The 21,744-nt window shown below is 43.0% G+C and overlaps 1 protein-coding gene across 1 annotated transcript; it reads left to right on the forward strand.

The window, feature by feature from the left end:
* The first annotated feature begins 1,845 nt into the window (after nucleotides 1–1,845).
* Nucleotides 1,846–20,444, forward strand: LOC122746596 (zinc finger protein 420-like). Its single transcript, XM_043992344.1, is given in 7 exon segments — nucleotides 1,846–2,200; nucleotides 2,684–2,759; nucleotides 3,490–3,559; nucleotides 7,924–8,050; nucleotides 8,704–8,799; nucleotides 17,450–19,067; nucleotides 19,069–20,444. Coding segments are annotated over 7 exon segments (2,298 nt in total). The 5' UTR covers nucleotides 1,846–2,193; the 3' UTR covers nucleotides 19,373–20,444.
* Nucleotides 20,445–21,744: the final 1,300 nt, after the last annotated feature.

Here is a 21,744-nt window from a genome sequence, read left to right on the forward strand (position 1 = left end):
ACTGTGATGTCTAAAATCTAGTGTGTGGTCGCCTGACCCGACCCCAGTGTGGGGGAGAAACTAGGTAATATTTACTGATAAATTCAGCAAGAGTTTATGCTTTTAAGTATTTATTAAAGTGTATTAGATGTTAGTGAAGAGAGGGTGAGAACAGATCTCATATAGAATGGAAAACCCCAGCTTAGATCTCTGTGGCATTGACAGAGAGAAAACCTCACCTTTTCTCTGTCCACCACCACACCAAAGTCCCAGAGAAAAAGAGGCCCATCCTGCAAACCAGCCTCACCTTCCTACTTCCTGTCTCCCTCCCTGAAAGGGGAGGTCCTTCAAGCTGATTGGTTGAGGGTGGTCTCCTGTTGATATTGTTCACAGCCTCTGAGAACAACACCCCACTCAGGGCCAGCCAGGTGTGGTCTCGATTTAATCACCTTTAAGTAGGCTTTTAGTCAGTCTCTCAGTCTCACCCCATTCAATCAATTCCAAACCCATCTTCAGGTGGGGGCCCTGGGTGTCTGCCAGATCCCATTATTTTATCACACTATGGAGATGTTTTCTCATGCCCAGAATATCTGGTGGAGCCAGAGGAGGTGGGTCTCTAGTTAATTCCTTTAGAATATCTTATTGGTGAGTCTCCAGTTATTGGAGGATTCCCTCGTGTCTGTCTCTGTTTACATAGTCCTGTAAGGCACTTCAGTTTCTTTGACATCCAAGGAAATTATTTTGGGGGGAGCTGCTTCCCCCAAATTCACTGCATTTCCTCCACATTTGCAACCTAGACGCCATCCCTGACTCTTCCCTCTGTCTTGGCCCCATCTCCCTATGGCCAATTAGGTGCTAAATCTCTTTCTTGTTTTTCCTTTTGCTTTGTCTGATAGTCACCTCTTGTTTTCTCCAAGTATTACAGTTTCACTAACTTTTTGCCTTTCATTTTTCTTTCAAGTCCTCTCTGTAGCCCTCCCCTCTACTATTGTCCTGAGCCACCTTGGATACAGGCTGCAGGAATAATTCTCTTTTCTGGGGCCAAGTAAACAAACCTCCCCATATGAGCCACTTCTGCACATAGGCCCTATCCAAGAACTTAACTGGATTGACTTATCTAACTCTATTGGGGGGGGAAAATCTAAGGTGAAGGTGATGGTCTCCTACAGGCTGAAAGTTCAGGCCTCCCCATATCACATCCACTCAGGAAATTCCAGTGACTCCCATAATATAGATGAGTGATTCCAGATGCCTCTGCTTCCTATTTGAAAGCTCTTCAGAGCCTGGCCCCAGCTACCATCCGAGGTGCTTACACACAGTCCCCTTCACCCAGGCCTGAGCAGCCCAACTGGCCTTTTGGCTTCTCCTCCTTTGTGTTGCTCCTTCCCCAGGCTTTGTCTTTCTGCTGCTGTTCCCATTGTCAGAAAGCCATTCCTCTCTTAAAGCCCCTGAGTTCCCTGGGAAAGCTCTTAATTCTCAGCTGAGCAGTAGGCTTTACCACCTAGCCAAGCAGACAGAGAAGTGGATCTGTGTATGTGTGCACACTCCTTCATTTGGCTTTTTTTCCTAGTTTTTTTCATTTGTTTTTATTGTTTTCCTATTATATGTAAAGAAAGTTTTCAACAGTCATTTTCATAAGATTTTAGTTCCAAATTTATCTCCCTCCCTTCTTCATACCCAAGACAGAAAGTCATGGATATAGGTTATGTATGTACAATCACTTTAAATATATTTCTGCATTAGTCTTTACTTTTCTTTAAAAAAAAAAAATGCCAGAAGGATCGTTAAGGATTCTGTGCTGGGGTTTTGAGCTCCCCAGCCCAGGAATCCCACTTTCTGTCCCTGTGTGGCCTCCATCCTGGTTTCCTGGCATTCTTGTGCCCCAGGACCAGCCTGTCCTGCTTTCTGCCCCTCTCCACTTCCCCTAGAACCTGGGTTTTGAGGGGTGAAGAGGGAACTAGTGAGACCTCCCAGGGGAGGGATTCCAGTGGCTGAGTCAGGTAACAGCCACACCCCTGGACTTAGAGGGAGATGTGAAGGTGTGTGTAAGTAGATAGAGAAAGGTTATCACATGTGCTGTGACCTATGCCCTGGGACCCAGGTGTCCTGGCCTCAGCTCCCCCTTAGGATCCAGCTGTCTTCCTCTGAGAGAACATCTCTGAGGGAAGAAAAACAAGACAGAAGGAAACGCTCCCTCAGTGTGACGACTGGGGTATGGAAGGTCAAGAGTGGGGATGGGCCAAGGGGGTGAATGTTTTCAGTTTGGAGGGGAGTTAAGGGGGGGGCAAGTGTGGAGCCCAGACTACAGAGAAGCAAGGGGGGCTTCAGGGGAGGGGAATGGCTGGGAGAACCAGGAAGAAGATGGGTGTGGTGGTGGTGGGGGGAGAGCTGGCAGGGCAGGAGTTTCTGCTGAGGGGGGTTGGAGTCCCAGAGCAGGTAAGGGAGGGGGCAGAGGTGGTAGAGCAATGGGGGAGGAGAGGTCTCAGAACTGAGCAGCCAGGTAGGGGGTGACCTTGGGGGGATTCTCTTCCTGGGGTGAAGTTTGGAAGCCTGGGAGGTGGGAAGGGGAGGAGAGAGGTCATTCCAGGAGAGGGAGGCTGGGTGGGGCTTGACCCTTGGGAATAGGAGGCCTTACGCAGAGCAGCCCTTAGATCTGAGCTCTCTCGTCCTTCATTTCAAGCTGAGGTCTCTTTTTCCCTCACAGGTGAGATCTCTCTGCCTTCCCTGGACCTGAGATCTCTCTGTCTTCTGGGAGCCAGCTCTGCACAAGCAGGTGCCAGGTAGGTCAGAACAAGGGCCCCTCTCCACATCCTGCTTCTGATGGTTGTCCTTTCCATGGGGCCTCATCTTCCCACTCTGTTGTTGTTGTCTGTTTGTCCTTCCTCTCAAAGAGGATCATGACACACATCATGACTTACGATGAGTTAGATTTAAGTGAGGAGGGTCAGTGCTCTATCCACCAATCCCCATATCTTTCTCATTCTGACCTCTTGGCTGGCCAGGAGCAAGCCCCCCTCCAATCCTGGCTCTGGGGGTATCTTTTGCTAAATATAAAGGAAGCCTGTCCCATCCCAAAGGTCCTAGGATGCCATGCCCAGTTTTACCATGAGGTCAGAGTTGCCTGATCTACATATCTCACGCGTAGTAACAGATGGAGGTAGGGCTCTGGGTCTGTGGTCATTGATGTTCTGCCTGGTCTCCTGCCCTCTGGGGTCCCCAGCCCCTTCTGTCTCCTGGGTCTCTCTGCAGGAAGATGGGGAGGGGCAGGGGACCAAAGACAAGGAATTAGAGACGGTGGCAAGTCCTCTTCCTGTTCAGGCCAAGATCACTTCCAAGCCTGACCCTCCCTGCTGTCCTCCCATTCTTGTTACAGTCTCTCCCCTGAGTGCAGGACATTTGCAGGTGCTCTGAGACTTCAACCTCTATAATTCCAGGTAGGCCAGTGTCCACCCTAGGAGGAAAACACAAAGACAATGTCTCTCCCACTCTGAGACCCTTCTCCCTCCCCAGGCCAGTTTGCAGACAACCAGAACTGGAACCAGAGAGAATGGCCCCAGGGACCCAGAGACCCTCATCCCAGGTGAGTGCAGCCCATCCCCAGACCTGACCAGCATCAGCAAAGGTGGGATCCAGCAGAGCCCAGGAAGCTTTATCCTGTTACATGTACATTGTCCTCTGCAGGGCTGTCAGCAGAGCAGACATTGTCCTCCTGGTTCTGCTCATTTCCTTCTGCCTCAGGCCACCCCAGTCTTCCCTGCTCTCTCTGAATCCCTCTCATTTGTCATTTCTTAGGCGAAGTCAGTGAGTATTGAGACGGTGACTCCTCTGTGCCAAGCACTGTGCCAACCTACAGGGGATGCAAAGGAAGGTTTAAACAATAACAGTCCCTGCCCTCAAGGGGCTCACAGTCTCCTTGGGAGATAACAGGGCAGCAGCTGGGTCCACACAAGGTCTCTACAGTATGAATGGGAGGCCCCCTCAGAGGGAAGGCCCAAGCAGTGTCAGGGACCAGGAAAAGCTCATTTTCAGAAGGTGAGGATTTTTCTGAGATGTGAAAGAAGCCAGTGTTGGGGGCCTTGTGACCTGGCTCTAGGGGCTAGCTCAGCCAAAGAATTGGAGGCTTGTCACAAATCTTGTGTTAAAATGGAAAATCATTCACTTTTTTGTACCTAAGTTCCATTTTCCCCTGCCATTTTTTAAGGATACACCTGAGCAGGGAGGGCCACAAGGAATGCTTTCTCCTTGTCCCTTTTCATGGTGTGCTGGGCTAGACCTCAGGGACAGATGCCTACACCTGCCTCCAAGTGGGTGCTGACAAAAACCTGAGCATTTCTCAAGTCTGGATGTCGTGTGACTGTAAATCAAAGAGAATCTAGAAGTAGCCTGGCTGACTATTCATACCTCAGACAGTGGGGCCACCCACTGAGACTGAGGATCCCGACAGGAGAAAGCAGAGTGTACACCCCACCTGCCACATGAGCAGCCCACCTTTTTACCTGCCTAATGACTTTTACTGGGTTTCAGCACCATAATGTTGGGAGACTTGTGACCTGGATCAGCAGGCAAGCTCACCCATGAATTGGAGGCTCATCACAAACCTTGTAAAATGAAAAGTGATTTATTAGGAGAGAGGAATATATGACCAGGAGACAGAATCACTGTTGAAAACCTGTCTCCCTGGGTAAGAGAAGAGCTGGTCCTTTCTATGTTTACACACAAAAGCTGTGTGCAAAGCAGTTAGGAGGGGCAAGACCACTGGCAGGGAAACAACTGGTAAGGAGTGCCTGGGGAGGAATAGCAGCCACCCTCATCAGTGTATCATCTTTGTTCCTTGCAGACCAGGGTCTTTTTACTCAGCCACACCATATTCTGGAGATGGGAGGTGGAGCTGCTTTCCCCTTGGGAAACTTTAATGATTCCTTGGGGTTTGGGGTCCCTCCTCCCACAACAGCAGGAGGCTCAGGTGAGGAGGGGGTCAGTGCAAGCATGAGAGACATTCATTGGAAAGGCACCGATCAGGTGATGGAGGGTCTTGTTCAAGGATCATCCAGGAGGCCGGTGTCCCCAGGTCAGAGAGAAGAGGACTGAGGTGCAAGAAGACTGGACAGGGTTATCTGGTGTCTGCTGTGTGCTGGGAGCCATATAAACATGATCTCCCGTGATCCTGTCATTTGTCAAGGTCCTTCCTGGGGACGGCCAGAATAAGGGAGCACAAGTTACAGCCAGACAGTAAACTCTGGTTTGTCTATTCTCTCTGGAGAGTGACGCCCTCCCTGAGTGGGTGATGGACATGTGTGTCTCAGAGTTCCACAGATGATGGAGAGACAGTCTCCCCTTCTGAGTTATATGACCTAACCTTTGGGTAGCATGGGTTAGGTCTTGTTACCATAGACAGGTTTACAAGGAGGTTTTAGATAAGACTGGGTTGGGGAACAGAGAGAGGAAAAGGTACATTTTTTTTTTATCATAAAAGTACTTTGTTATTTTCCAGTGACATGTAGAGATAGTTTTCAACATTTCTGGTGGGGGGGTCAGGACCACGAGTCACTTGATACATCAGAGCCTCAGTGGAAAGAGTTGGGGGATGAGAATGCAAAAGATGTCCTTGTGCTTCCCAGAGTTAAAGGAGGAAAGAGACTGGTTGGGGGTGGCATAAAGATGGCCAGAGAGGAGCAGAAGGGGGACAAGGGTTGGGCCTTTTGAGAGTCCTTCTCAGTGAGCATAGCTCTGGCTGGGCTGTAGAGGGCTGAGTGAAACAGGAATCATGGCATGTTCAGGGAAGAATAGTGCCCCTGGCGTGAGGGCTGCCAAGGGCTTTTCAGGGCTGCTTTCCTCTTTGGTGTCTACCTGGTCCAGCCAAGTCTCGCTTGGCTCCAAGAAGTGCACTGCAGTGAGCTTAAATCCTCATAGAACAGACAAGAAATACTGACAAACACAGGTACAGCTTCAATAGGATTGGATAAATTCAGATAAATACAGTGGGACTCAATAGAAAGTAATTTGAAGGAGAGGCTCCAAGTGCTTTTAGATATCAGGGAAGGCTTTATGCAGAAAATGTGTTTTCAAGGGACAGAGGGACTGCAACATGGAGTAAAATAGGCAGCAAGGCAAGGAGGAAGAGCAGAGCCCAGAAAGAGAGAAGGCCAATGTGTCTGGGTTGCAAAGGCAAGAGAGTGAGTAGTGAGTGTCTTAGGCTGAAAGAGAGGTTGGGACCAGGTTGTATGTGGCATGGAAGCTAAAGGGAGTGGTTGCTGTATGATCCCAGAGGCCATTGGGATTATCTGAGTAGCAGTTACGTGGTCGGTTCCATGCTAAGGAAGAGAAGTTAGGCAATAGTGAAGAGGATGGCCCAGAGTGCTGAGAGACAAAAGCTAGGGCCACCACCTAGGAGGCTGTGGGAGGGAGGAAAAGGAGGAGGATCAGTATTGACTAAGTGCCAGGCATGGTGTGAAGTTCTTTACAAAGAACATCTCATTGGATCCTCAGCAGAACCCTGGCAGGAAGGACCTCTTAGTATCCTCCTTTTGCAGCTAAAGCAGTTGCAGGAAATAAAAATCAAATTTGCTTAAATTTGACAAATCACATCGTTTGAGGAAAAAATTAAAATGGCAAGAAAGTGAAGATATTTTCATCTTTGTGAAGAAGAATTGCTCCTTACAATGATCCACAACAATCCCAAGGGGACTAATGATAAAGCTTACTATCTACTGCCAAAGAAGCTGATTGAATCATGTTGATTGACCACAGACTGAAGGAGGCTGTTTTTCACTTTCTTTCATTTTTCTTTTATTCAAGTTTTCTGATACAAAATGACTCTTTGTCTTGACTCTTGGTGCTAAATGTTCTAATGTTTTAGGGGTAAGTTGTGATCGTTTCTTTTTCATAAATAAACCGTCAATGTCTTATGAATTAGCCTCATCTCCAACCACAGTCAATAAAAAAATTTGAAAAATGTAATTAAAAAAATAAATGAATGAGTTCTCCTTTCCCCTTTATAATTACTCTTATTTTTATGTAACTAAATATTAAAATGAATGAATATGCTCCTTTAAATAGTGAAAGCAATCATAAAGCAAAGACATAAAATTTATGTTGGCTCTGACACATCATACCCGATGTTGCCCCAAGCCCTCAATATTACAAAAGATAACTTTTCTTCACTTTTCCAGGAAGAGATTCTCATAACTTCAGGGCTGATTGTAAGCAATTTTTCTTTTGTTCTTTTTCTTTCTTTTTTTTTTTTTTTTTGACGGTCAATGAGGTTTAAGTGACTTGACCGGGGTGACACAGCTGTGTCAGGTGTTTGAGGCTGGCTTTGAACTCAGGACATCCTGAATCCAAGGCCGTTGCGTTATCCACTGAGACACCTAGCTCTCCCTGTAAGCAATATTTCTTAAGAATGCTCCTCATGCTTTTGTCTAAGTAGGACCTTATTTCAGCCTTTTAGGAAATTAAGGTTTTTTCCTTTATTCTCTTCTCAGTGATGACTAGTAATGTTCCCCTCCCCTCCCCTAGAGTATATAGTATTTGTCAACTTCTCATAAATTCTTTATAAAACTTCCTTAATATATCCCTTATGACATGTAACATATCATTTTGGGTGAGGGAGAATTTCATATTACCTTGCTTTCTGCTCCATAGTCTCTGATACTTCACTCACAGAGAACCTAACTTCTCCCTGAGCCTATGGGGAGAAGCATTTCATTGTAAGACCTTTATTCAAGTTTTATCATTCTAAAATGGTTCTCACTTCAAATATAAAATGCTTTTCTCCATATTCCATTGGGCTCTTATTGAATATGTGTTGTTGCTGCCTCTCATAAATATGAGTTCTGGGCACATGCCTTCTGTGCTTCAGTTTCTTTCTTTAAGTTGATGAGGGTTGGATTAGGTGAATTCTGAAGTCTTTTTCAGCTCTAAATCATGTGACCTTTGATGGCTTAGGAGTTGGTGACATACAAGGATGTGGCTGTGGATTTCACCCAGGAGGAGTGGCACCTCTTGGACCATTCTCAGAGAGAGCTGTACAAGGAGGTCATGCTGGAGAATGTCCAGAACCTGCTCTCTGTGGGTAAGGACCTTTGCCCCTGGTGACTGTGAGCTACTGACATGGCAGCTTCCTGCTCCTCATCCTGCCAGGCCTAGCAACTTTATCCTGATTCTTCCTTCTTTGTTCCCTCAAATTCCAGTCCAGATGTTGGGAAAGGAAGGGAATGGAATAAGCATTCATACATACCTGCTTTATATCTAGCACTGGACAAAGTGTATTAAAGTTATTGTCATTTGATCTTAACAATATCCCCATGAGTTTGGTAGTATTATCATCCCCATTTCATAGGTGAGGTAACAGGCAAACAGGTTACACAACTTGTCCAGGGGGACACAGGTACCATGTGTCTGACACTGGTTTGAAATGGTCTTAGTGACTCTAGGCCCTGGGCTGTTACCACTGCACTACCACAGCCTCCAATTTCTAGAAAATTGAAGCTAGGCAGTGTTCCCATCCTTCCAGGAAAGAGGTGAATAAAGGGGAAGTTTTCTGGTACCAAATGGCCTGTGTGATCTCAGCCTGCCGGCAAAGATCCCAGCAATTAATACCTTGGGAACTGTCCTTGAGACATCCTGGGAACCATTCTGTCCTCTTTGCTTGCACGTCTTCTTTCCATAAAGTAGACTAAATTGTACATTTCTCTCTATTTTCATCCCTTTATTCTATATTCCTAGGACTTCCAGTTTCTAGAGAAGATTTCAGTTATTCTTTCCAGGAAGGGGAATCACCAGGGATGGTAGAGCACAAAGGTCCAAGGAACTCCTGGCAAGGTGAGTGACATAAATCAGGTGTATGAGGGCTCTTATGACAGGAGGTCTCCTAAGTGTTGTGGTGCAGGGAGTGCTGGACTTGTGGGCAGGAAGGGCTTACTTGGGATTGATTTTTAGACACATTTCAGCTCTGGGATCCTGTGCAAGGGACTGAAGCTTAGAGCCCCAATTTCCTCATACAGGGGAGCAAGTCAAACTCCTTGGCCTTTCAGTTTTCTTTGTGGCATTTAAAATTATATGGGAATGGTCTATTTCTGTCCCAAGTTGTAGGCAAACTTAGCTGGGGTTTCTGATATATTGGTACTTAGGAATTAGAGGCTATAGCACCAGTTTTGGGCATTAAACATTTATTAAAGCATATTAAATATTAGTGAAGATAGAGCCCATGGCCCCAGAAGTTCAGAGGGGAGAGGGATAGTGGGCCACATTGCTGCTCCTTCAGAGTCCTAAGACCAAGAGAGAGAGTCCCTGAGAGTAAGCTCCTTGAGGTCAGGAGGAGAGGTGGCCCTTACACCCTGCTTCAAGCTAATTGGCCAGCATCATTCAAATCTCTTGGTTCATCAGACTAGAGGGTGGTCTGGAGCAGTATGTGCTGATGCCAGAGCCCAGAGGACAGACCCTCTGGGGGGGGTCAAGGCTTTTCAGGTAGGTGTGGATTTAACTTCTGGTGTCTGTATTCATAGCCCAAGGTACAATTACATTTCCTCTGAAATTCTCCTGACTCTGGGCTGGCCTTAAGAAAGGGCAGGCAGGGCTCTCTGGGTCCCCTGTAACCCCATTATTTTTTCACATCTTGTAGTTAAAAAATTTTGATGGTATGAGAAGTCATCATTTTGAACTTTGGGGCATCGAACTCTCCTGAAAGCCTCTCAAATGGGCTTAGGGTATCCATTCTGAATTGTTTCCTAGTTTTTATTCGATTCAATAAACATTTATTAAGCACCTACTATGTCCCAGAGACTGCTACACACTAGGAACACAAAGAATGGCAAAAGATAAGCCTTGCTCTCAAGGAGTTCAGTCTAATGGGGAACACAACATGTAAACAGGGATCTACCAACCCAATGTATCCCGGATAAAGTGGACCTCATCAAGACAGGGAAGGCCCTATGAGTAAGGAAGACAGGAGGAGACTTACTGTAAATGGAAGAATTTTAGGTGACACTTGAGGGACAGCCAGAGAGAACACGGAATCAGGAGATGTTGCTGGTCAAGAAGCAAAGAAACCTGCTTTTCACACATGTAGAGGGAAAATAAGGTGAAGAAAGCCTGGGAAACTAGGAGAAGGGCTGATGATAAAGGCCTTTAATAGCCAAGCAGAGTATTTCATATTAGATCCTGTTAATGGGGAGGCAGTAGGAAGTGTTTTATTGAGTGGCAGTGACATGATCAGAAGTGTCCTGTAGTAAATGAATTTGGCAGCTAGGTTGGGGATTAAGTGGGTTGGTGAGAGACTTGAAGCAGTGTAATCAAGCAGAAGTCTTTTTTTAAAAATAACATCATTTTATGCCTAATCATGATGGTTGAGAATCATTGCACAAGCACACCTTGGCAATTATTTAATGTATAAGGTGCCATTAAATTTTATTTCCTGATAAAAGTATTTTATTATTTCCAGTTACATGTAGAGATAGTTTTCAACATTTGTTTATATAAGATTTCCAATTTAAAATTTTTCTCCCTCACTCCTCTCCACCCCCCCCCCCCCGGCAGCAGGTAATCTAATATAGGTTACAAATATATATAAAATAACATTAAACATATTTCTGCATTAGTCATGTTAGAAGAATCAGAGCAATAAGGAAAAACCTCATAATAGAAAAACAACAGCACCCAAAACAAAAGAAATAGTATGGTCCAATCAGCATCCATATTCCACAGTTTTTGTTTTTTTGGTTTTTTCCTGGATTTGGAGAGCCTTTTCCATCATGAGTCCTTTGGAACTTTCTTGTACCGTTGTATTGGTGAGAAGAATCTAGTCTATGACAGTTGATCAATACACAATGTTAATGATACTGTGTACAATGTTCTTCTGGTTCTGCTCATCTCACTCATAATCAGTTCCATTACATTCATATACCACAACTTGTTCAGCCTGTCATCAAAACTATTTGGTACTGGCTAAGAAATAGAGTGGAGGATCAGTGGAATAGGCTAGGCACAGGAGACACAGTAGTAAATGACTATAGTAATCTACTGTTTGATAAACCCAAAGACTCCAGCTTCTGGGATAGGAACTCAGTATTTGACAAAAACTGCTGGGAAAACTGGAAGAAATTAGGCGTGGACCAACATCTTACACCTTGTATTAAAATAAGGTCAAAATGGGTACATGATTTATGCATCAGAGGTAAATTAGGAGAGGAAGAAATAGTCTACCTTTCAGATCTTTGGAAAGGAGAACAGTTTATGACCAAACAAGAGATAGAGAATATTATGAAATGCAAAATGGATGATTTTGATTACATTAAATTAAAAATGTTTTGTACAAACAGAAGCAATACATCCAAAATTAGAAGAGAGGCAGAAAGCTGGGAAACAATTTTTGAGGCCAGTGCTTCTGATAAAGGCCTCATCTCTAAAATATATAGGGAACTAAATCAAATTTATAAGAATCCAAGTCATTCCCCAATTGAGAAATGGTCAAAGGATATGAACAGGCAGTTTTCTAATGAAGAAACCATAGCTATCTATTCCCATATGAAAAAATGCTCTAAATCTCTAATGATTAGAGAGATGCAAATTAAAACAACTCTGAGGTACCACCTGACACCTATCAGATTGGCTAAAATGATAAAAAAGGAAAATAATAAATGCTGGAGAAGCTGTGGGAAAATTGGAACACTAATGCATTGTTGGTGGAGCTTTGAACTGATCCAACCATTCTGGAGAGCAATTTGGAATTATGCCCAAAGAGGTTTAAAGCTGTGTATACCCTTTGACCCAAGCAATACTACTTTTGGGTCTTTTGCCCAAAGAGATCATAAAAAGTAAAAAAGGACCCACATATATAAAAATATTAAATATTTTTAATAAACATTTTTATTTTAAAGTTTTGAGTTTAAAATTCTTTCCCTCCCTATCTCCATTTCCTACACCTTCCCAGAAGCAGAAGGCTATCAGATACATGTTATACATGGGCAATTATATAAAACATTACCGTATTAGCTATTTTATATAAGAAAACACAAAAGGAAAAAATGAAAGTGAAAAATATCATGCTTTATTTAGTCTGTGTTCAATAACAGTTATACAATCCTTTTTGAGCTCTTTCAAGAGGGTTTTTTGGTATCAAAACCAATTCTTCTTACCCTTTAAGACATCCCCTGTAGGTTTTTTATCATTGTTGTGCTTCTGAGTTTATGGTTTAATCCTCCCTGTCACCATGGTAATTTTCACTGGTGATGGTTCTTTTCTATTTCAGATTCATATTTTATCCTCTTTTTTGCCTTTTAAGGTTGAATTCTGCTCCTGGGGTACAGCATACTCTGTCCCAAGCTTCTTTTGCTGGGGGCCAGGGGCCCAGTCATTAGCTTTTTGCTCTGAGGCCTCAGCTCCCTGCAGCCTCCTCACTGCACTGGAGTAGCCCAGCCCCGTTGTTCCTGTTGGGTAACAGAGACCCCAGCTGGCACATTACCTTCTGCATTGAAGCCAGGGGTCTCACAACTGGCCTGTTGTGCTACTACCTTGCTGAGCTTGGACTGGGGGCCCTCAGCTGCTGATCTGTGCTGAGGGTAATAGCCCTTTGGTGGCTGGCCCAGACACCCTCTGAGCTGACTTGTCCTCCCCTTTGACCCTGGTGAGACAGACCTTTCCTGAAGATCTGCCAGGATATCTTAAGTCAAAAGATTTTCACTCCTTTTTTTTTTTTTTTGCAGATTTTATAGCTTCAGAATATGTTATTTTTACTAACTTGTGGGGACCAATTTGGGAATGACTAATCTTGGGGGCTGTTGCCTGGCTGGCTCTCTGACTGCTATTAATTTAATATGGGCCCTTTATAAAGTTCCACCACACTTGCTCCTTCCAAATTGATAAGCAAAAGGTTAAGAAGCCTCTTCCATTGTAACAGTGGAAGGCTTATTTATGAGATACAATTTAAACTTAAAAATACAGGGAAATAACAGGTACAACCTGACTGCTGTCTGGGGCATCTCTTTCCACCTGCCACGCCTGGAATCTTTTTAGCCTCCTCCTGAGTACCAACAGACGTTCTTCTAGCGTTCCCCCCTCAGGCCAGAGGGTGCTGCGGCTTTTCCCCCAACCAACTGACCTGACGTCCTGTAAAACCCACCCTGTAAAACCCACCCTGTAAAACCCACCCTGTAAAACCCACCGGGCTTTTTGGCTCAGCTGAAGCGGAGGGGGAGGGGCACCAGCCCCTCTTAGACAGAAGAAACCCCTGAGGGCCTAAGGCTTTTTAATCTCAGCCGAAAGGCAGGGTCCTCAATCAAAATAAATTCCCACAATCTCATATATAAATTATATAAATATAGAGAGAACTTAACCAAATTTATAAGAACACAAGCCACAGGGGCAGCTAGGTGGCACAGTGGATAAAGCACCAGCCCTGGATTCAGGAGGACCTGAGTTCAAATCTGGCCTCAGACACTTGACACTTACTAGCTGTGTGACCCTGGGCAAGTCACTTAAACCCCATTGCCCCTGTTAAGGGCTAAAATTCTAGCTAGTCTGTCTAAAATATCTAATGAGTGGTCGCCAATAAATTATAAGCTTTAGCAAGAGTTAGGCTTTTAAGCATTTATTAAGGAAAACAAGAATTTGGTAAAGAGAGAGAAAGGCCTAGATTCCTATCTATTAAAGGGAGAGCACATTTCTAGCTCCGCCCTCCACCAGAGTCCAAAGGAAAGAGAGCGAGACTGAGCGCCAGTCTCTTCCTTCCTCCTCCCACTAGCCCGCGTCACTTCCTGACTCCTGGTCTTGCCCTCAAAGACCTTCACTTCATGGGCAGAACTCTTCTACAGTAAGTATCCAGCAGGTGGCGTTATTCCAATCGTTACACCCCATAGCAAAAACAAACAAACAAAAAACCCCACAAGCCATTCCCCTATGGATAAATGGCCAGCGAATATGAACAGGCAGTTTTCAAGGTCAGGAATCAAAGTTACTGCTACTCATGTGGAGAAGTGCTTTAAATCACTTTTGAGTAGAGAGATGAAAATTGAAACAACCACGTGACACCTCAGATTGGTTGATATAACACAAAAGGAAAATAACTGTTGGAGATGTGGGAATTTTGGGACACTAGTGAATTGTTGCTGGAGTTGTGAACTGATCAAAACACTGTCTAGAGCAATTTGTAACTATACCCAAAGGGCAATAAATCTGTGCATAGTCTTTAATCTAGCAATACCATTACTAGGTCTCTATCCCAAAGATCATAAAAAATAGACCTACATGTACAAAAAAGATTCATAGCTGTCTTTCTTGCAGTTCCAAATAATTAAAAAGGGGAAGGAGTGGCCATGGATTGGGGAATGGCTAAACCAATGTGGTATATGAATGTAATGGCATACTATTGTGCTAAAAGAAATGATAAACAAGCAGATTTCAGAAAACCCAGCAAAGACTTAGGGGACTGAAGCTGAATAAAGAGCAGAACCTTGAGAATGTTGTACATAGTAACAGCACCATTGTTGGGTGATCAACTGTGATAGACTTAGCTCTTCTCAGTAATACTATGCTCCATGACAACTCCAAAGTTGTCATCATGGTAAATACTCTCCACATCCAGGGAAAAGAACTGTGGCCTCTGAATGCACATTGGACCATCCTATTTTGACTTTTTGAGGGTTTTTTTTTGTTGGTTTGTTTGTTTTGCTTTTTCTTCCCTTTTGTTGTGATTCTTTTTTTTACATGGGACTAATGTAGAAATATGTTTAATTTGATATATAACATATATCACATTGTTTTTGTTAATCTTAAAAGTATTTTGTAATTTTCCAGTTACATGTAAATATAGTTTTCAACATTTGTTTTTATAAGATTTCTAGTTTCAAATTTTTCTCCTCCTCTCCCTTACCCCTCTCTGAGGCAGCAAGTAATTTGATCTGTTATATATGTACAGTCACACTAAACATCCCTGCATTAGCCATGCTGGGAAAGAAGAATCAGAGCAAAAGGGAAAACCTCAAACAGGGAATAACATAAACACTCAAGTGGGTTTAGTAATATATTTTACCTTGAGGGGAAGTGGGAGGAGAAGGGGACAAGGGGAGGAGAGGTGAAGGAAGGGAGGGGCAGATTGGGGCAGGGAGCAGTAAAAAGCAAAACACTTTTGAGGAAGGTTAGGGTGAAAGAAGATAGAAAATGGAGTAAATATCAAGGGGAGGGAACAGGATGGAGGGGAATACAGGAAGCAATAGTAAGTGTGAAAGAAATGATGAGCAGGATGCCATCAGAAGGTCATATGAAAAATGCAAACCATCAACAGAGGAAGAGCTGATGGTGTTTGAATACAGATCGAAGTGTGGTTTTGTTTATTGGTTTCTCTTTCTGGAGTTGTTCTGTTTCACAATTTGACTAATGTGAAGATGCCTGGCATGACTGCACATGTGTGACTAATTTGAATGGCTTGATTCCATAGGGAGAGTGGGGAGGGAGGGAGGGAGGAAAAGTTAGAACACAAAGTTTTTAAAAAATCAATGTGGGGGGCAGCTAGGTGGCGCAGTGGATAGAGCACTGGCCCTGGAGTCAGAAGTACCTGAGTTTAAATCCAGCCTCAGACACTTAACACTTACTAGCTGTGTGACCCTGGGCAAATCACTTAACCCCAATTGCCTCACCAAAAAAAAAAAAAAAATCCATGTCGAGGCAGCTGGAGGGCACAGTGGATAGAGCACTGGCCCTGGAGTCAGGAGGACCCGAATTCAAATCCAGCCTGAGACATTTAACACTACCCTGGGCAAGTCACTTAACCCCAATTGCCTCACCAAAAAAAAAAAAATCAATGTGAAGAAATGAGCAAGTGGATTTCAGAGAAATCTGGAAGGACTGAAATGAACTGATGCTGAGTGAGATGAGCAGAACCAGGAGAACATTGTACACAGTATCAGCAACATTGTGTGTTGATCAGTGGTGATAGACTTGACTCTTCTCAGCAATACAATGGTCCAGAATAGTTCCAAAGGACTCATGATGGAAAATGCTCTCCAAAACAAACAAAAAAAGGAACTCCGGAATCTAGATGTAGATTGAATCATACTATTTCTAATTTTTTTTTTGTTTTGTTTTCCTGTTTTGAGGTTTTCCCCTCATATCACATTGCTTTTTTTATATTGGGGAAGGAGGGGGGGAGAGAAGGAGGAAGAAAACTTTGGAATTCAAAATCTTATAAAAACAAATTTGAAAAGTCTTTTACATGTAACTGGAAAAAATAAACTACCATTAAGAGTAGTCAAAAAAAAATATATATATATATAATATTTTTATGGTTCCAAATAATTGGAAATTGAGGCAATGCCCATCATTTGGGGAATGGCTGAACAAGTTGTGCTATAGGAATGTAATGAAATAACTACCTGACTTCCAGTTGTGGTGAGGTATAGCCACCAATCAGCTTAAAGATCAAATAATTAAAATAGTACCTTCTGAGGTGTAAGGAAACAATGAGAGCTGGAGAGAAGTTGGAAAGCCAAGCTGAACCAACATGGTGAAATGTCTTGATAGCTGAGAAAAAAGTCAGAGAAATATAGGCCAGAGAGGACACATCCAAGATGGCAAAGATTGCAATCCAGTATCTGGTTTCATATTATGAGCCTGTTACTTAGTAACAGTGTTATTTTAAAACAATACATAGAATTGTAAGCGACTATGCTAGTACCTAATGGTTTCTTTCTCCATATTCCATACTTATTATATTTGTACCACTTGGGTTATGAGAAATAGTGGGAGGAGTCATGTTGTCTAAATATCCCTGAATTCTGAGGCTTGGGGTCTTTGGGTCCTAGAACTGAGCTAGGTGGCACTGGTTAGAGCACCGGCCCTGGAGTCAGGAGTACCTGAGTTCAAATCCGGCCTCAGACACTTAACACTTACTAGCTGTGTGACCCTGGGCAAGTCACTTAACCCCAATTGCCTCACTTAAAAAAAAAAAAAGTATCTCTTTCTAAGTAAAACTATTTTCTTTTCCCTTTCTTTTTCTAACACTGCAACTTTGAAATTCTCACTACAGTGGTTTTCCCTTTTGACCTGTCTTTTCTTTCACAACATGAACAATGTGGAAATATATATATATATATATATATATACACACACATACACACACACACACACACACACACACACACATCATTCCACATGTATAAGCTATATTTTATTGCTTACCATTTTGGGAAGGGGGAAGGAAAAGGAGGGAGGGAAAAAAATTGAAACTCAAAATTGTATGGGAAATAAATATTGAAAGCTACCTTAACGTAATTGGAAAAAAACAAAAAAACTTACTTTTTCCAAACTAAAAGATGCCATCTTGCAGGTGTTTCCAAAGATGCATTCTGCCTATTTTAAGTGAAAAATTCTTCATTTTGACTGGGGAAAAAGAATATGAATAAGTTTACATTATGCCACATGACAAAAGAACATATTTTTAGGTGTATGTATCTTTCTGTTAATACATAATGGTTTTCTTCAGGTGGAGAGACCATGTTGGTTGTGAAGAAGATGGCTACAAAGGTTAACATTTCTGTGGAAGAATTTGGCCAGCATAGATTTGAGAACAATGGTGCAAAGACCTTTGGCTGGAACTCCAATCTTATTAGTTATCAGGACATTCACAATGGAAAAAAGTTTTATAAATGTAATCAGTGTGGAATGACTTTCACCGGGGAATCCCCTCTTGTGGTACATCAGAGAATCCATACTGGAGAGAAACCTTATAAATGTTATCAGTGTGGAAAGACTTTCACAGAGAGTTCCAGTCTTGCTTACCATCAGAGAATCCACACTGGAGAGAAACCTTATGAATGTGATCAGTGTGGAAAGGCTTTCAAAGTGAGTTCCAGTCTTGTTGCACATCAGAGAATCCACACTGGAGAGAAACCTTATCAATGTAATCAGTGTGGAAAGAGTTTCACAGAGAGTTCGAGTCTTGCTAAACATGAGAGAATCCACACGAGAGAGAAACCTTATGCATGTAATCAGTGTGGAAAGGCTTTCACAGTGAGCTCCAATCTCGCTGCACACCAGAGAATCCATACTGGAGAGAAACCTTATGAATGTAATCAGTGTGGAAAGGCCTTCACAGTGAGCTCCCATCTTGCTGCACATCAGAGAATCCACACTGGAGAGAAACCTTATGAATGTTATCATTGTGGAAAGACTTTCACAGTGAGCTCCCATCTTGCTGCACATCAGAGAATCCACACTGGAGAGAAACCTTATGAATGTAATCAGTGTGGAAAGGCTTTCACAGTGAGCTCCAGTCTTGCTCAGCATCAGAGAATCCACACTGGAGTGAAACCTTATGAATGTTATCATTGTGGAAAGACTTTCACAGAGAGTTCCAGTCTTGCTAAGCATCAGAGAATCCACACTGGAGAGAAACCTTATAAATGTTATCATTGTGGAAAGACTTTCACAGAGAGTTCCAGTCTTGCTAAGCATCAGAGAATCCACACTGGAGAGAAACCTTATCAGTGTAATCAGTGTGGAAAGGCTTTCAAAGTGAGCTCCAATCTTGCTGCACATCAGAGAATCCACACTGGAGAGAAACCTTATCAATGTAATCAGTGTGGAAAGGCTTTCACAGTGAGCTCCCATCTTGCTGCACATCAGAGAATCCACACTGGAGAAAAACCTTATGAATGTTATCATTGTGGAAAGACTTTCACAGAGAGTTCCAGTCTTGCTAAGCATCAGAGAATCCACACTCGAGAGAAACCTTATAAATGTTATCAGTGTGGAAAGACTTTCACAGAGAGTTCCAGTCTTGCTAAGCATCAGAGAATCCACACTGGAGAGAAACCTTATGAATGTAATATATGTGGAAAAGCTTTCAAAGTGAGCTCCAGTCTTGCTGCACATCAGAGAATCCACACTGGAGAGAAACCTTATGAATGTAATATATGTGGGAAAGCTTTCAAAGTGAGCTCCAGTCTTGCTCAGCATCAGAGAATCCACACTGGAGAGAAACCTTATGAATGTAATCAGTGTGGAAAGGCTTTCAAAGTGAAGTCTACTCTTGCTGCACATCAGAGAATCCACACTGGAGAGAAACCTTATCAATGTAATCAGTGTGGAAAGACTTTCACACAGATCCCATCTTGCTGCACATCAGAGAATCCACACTGGAGAGAAACCTTATGAATGTCATCAGTGTGGAAAGGCTTTCAAGGTGAGCTCCCATCTTGCTGCACATCAGAGAATCCACACTGGAGAAAAACCTTATAAATGCTATCATTGTGGAAAGACTTTCACAGAGAGTTCCAGTCTTGCTAAGCATCAGAGAATCCACACTGGCAAGAAACCTTATGAATGTCATCAATGTGGAAAGGCTTTTACGCAGATCCCATCTTGCTGCACATCAGTGAATCTACACTGGAGAGAAATCGTATGAAAGTAATCAGCGTGGAAAGGCTAAAAAGAGGATTTTTAACCTTTGCTGTCAAAGTTATTGCCAATGGAGAATTTATTAAAGATCTCCTATCTGCCTCAAAACCCCGATCTGCTCTAGTTATTATTCATTGTCCTGCTCACACAGGAAAAACCAACCCTGTTTCAAAAGGGAATGAATAGACTGCGGCTGCTGCTGCTAAGCTTGCTGCTTTGGAAGCCCCTGAACATGTATTTTAATCTTTCTTCTTCTGATAATGTTTCCATTTCTCTTACTTATGATAAGTCTGAAGTAGTGAAGTGGAAAAAGAACTTCAAAGATAAAGAAGTGAGTGGCGTCTGGGTTACTTTGCAGGGGAAGCCACTTCTCCCCTGGAGCTTCTACCATCAGATATGCCTCTCTATTCACAGAAAAGGCCATTTTGGCACACAATGAATTGTGGACTCAGTAAAAAGGGTTTGGATTGCCCCTGGAGTTACTAATGTGGCCTCTAGGGTTTGTGCCTCTTGTTCTGTCTGTCAAACTTATAATCAACATGCCTTCAGAGCTAAAGCTTATGTAGGGCTTCCTTTAGCATATACACCTTTTGAGCATCCACAAATTGATTATATCACAATGTCTAAGGCATCCACATGTGACTTGGTGTCCAGAAGTTATGTCTATAGAACCACCTATAATCATGTCAATCAAAGATACCAGCCTATTATCTTGGAGGTATGTGTGTGGACAGCCCTGCTTCCTGTTTCACAGTTTCTAGGAGAAGCCGCTGAGAATTGGTCTCTTTCCATAAGGATTTTGGCGTGGTGGCAGAACTTCAGGGGGGCTGCTAGGAAAGAATGTTCACTCTTTTTGTTTGGGACTTTGGCTTGGTGGAAGAGAGAGAAAAGGCAGACAGAGAAAAAGAGAGGAAAGTAGGTAGCAAGTAGATAGACTTTTGTGGTGTTACGGGACCTCATGAGTTCTCTTTACTCTTCAATAAATCCTTAAAAGCCTAAACTCTTGTTGAATTTATCAGTAAATCTTAGCCAGTCCCTCCCCCCCCCCCAAAAAAAAACACTGGGGGGCAGGGGCAGGTTAGGACCTACATTAGATTTTAAACATCACATTGCATTGGTTCAAAAACAGAGAAATAAATGAATTGAACAAAATACACATGGAAGAATAACAAAAAATGAAATTCAATAATGTACATGTGCTGGTCCTGGTTTTACCTGGGAAGCAACGCATCCAAGAGTCCTTCTCTCTGATTTTGATGGCAGTTGGAGTTGTTACTCATACCTGGAAAGGACCTTCCCAAACTGGTTGAGTCCTACTAGTCCACTGAAAATTTTTGATATATACACTGTCTCCTGGTTTCAAATCATGTAAGGAGAAGTCCAAGGGACCAGCCTGTATCGCTGCCACTGCCTCATGGAGTTCACGTAGCCTGGCTTGTAATTCTTATACATAGGAAGCAGCAGAATTATCTCCCCCACAGGAGTGTGAATGGACTAGCACAAAAGGGCTAATGATCTCAGGGTCTGGAAAGGTAAAGTCCTCAGATTCTACCATCCTTTCCCCTCCCCATCACTATCAGTTCTCTGTTTCTCTCTGAAAGGACCTATAAGTGTATTGGTTCTGCCCCTCTGTACCTCTCTGAGAGAATCTATAACTGTTTTGATTCTGCCTCTCTGCACCTCTCTGAGAGGGTCTATAACTGTTCTAAATTCACCAGTCATCATCTGTCTAAGTTCCCTTTGCCTAATTCTACAGTACCCCATTATGTATCCCCATCTATTGCAGTAATAGCAAAATCTAGGGGTTTGATAGTGATTCAGGGGTTGATAGTGATTCTCAACTGCGTGACCTCCCTACCTGTAATGGAGCTAAAATGCTGTGTCCCTTTCTTCCCTCTCATTTCCTTATAGATATGTGTTGCTATTTCTTTAATTTTGTCAGTACTCAGGACATTCCAACCTGGACACTGCCTTTCAAAATATTTCTGTATTTCTGGCAAGGATTGTTGCACAAAATGGTTAGAAATAAAGGGCGCATCTCTAGAATCTAATAGGTCCAATCTAGTATTATGTTTGGCACTCTTACACAATCTATCATAGAATCCATTCTGTGTTTCGTTAGGTTCCTGAACTGTATCTACAAATTTTTGCCATTTACCAGTCTTGCTATAACAGGATTCCATTGCCTTCAACAATGTTACCCTTGCTTTGTGCAACTCATCAAAAAGCTCAGGGATATTGGGATCCCAGTTAGGGTCTTCTAAAGACCAATGAATAGAAAATTTTCTGATGTTTCTAAGCAGTTTGCTGCGGCTAATATATCAACTCTTTCCCCTGGGGATAATATCGTTTCTATGAGATAAGTAACATCACCCCAGG

The sequence above is a fragment of the Dromiciops gliroides genome, chromosome 3 (genome assembly GCF_019393635.1).
Source record: "Dromiciops gliroides isolate mDroGli1 chromosome 3, mDroGli1.pri, whole genome shotgun sequence".
NCBI lineage: Eukaryota > Metazoa > Chordata > Mammalia > Microbiotheria > Microbiotheriidae > Dromiciops > Dromiciops gliroides.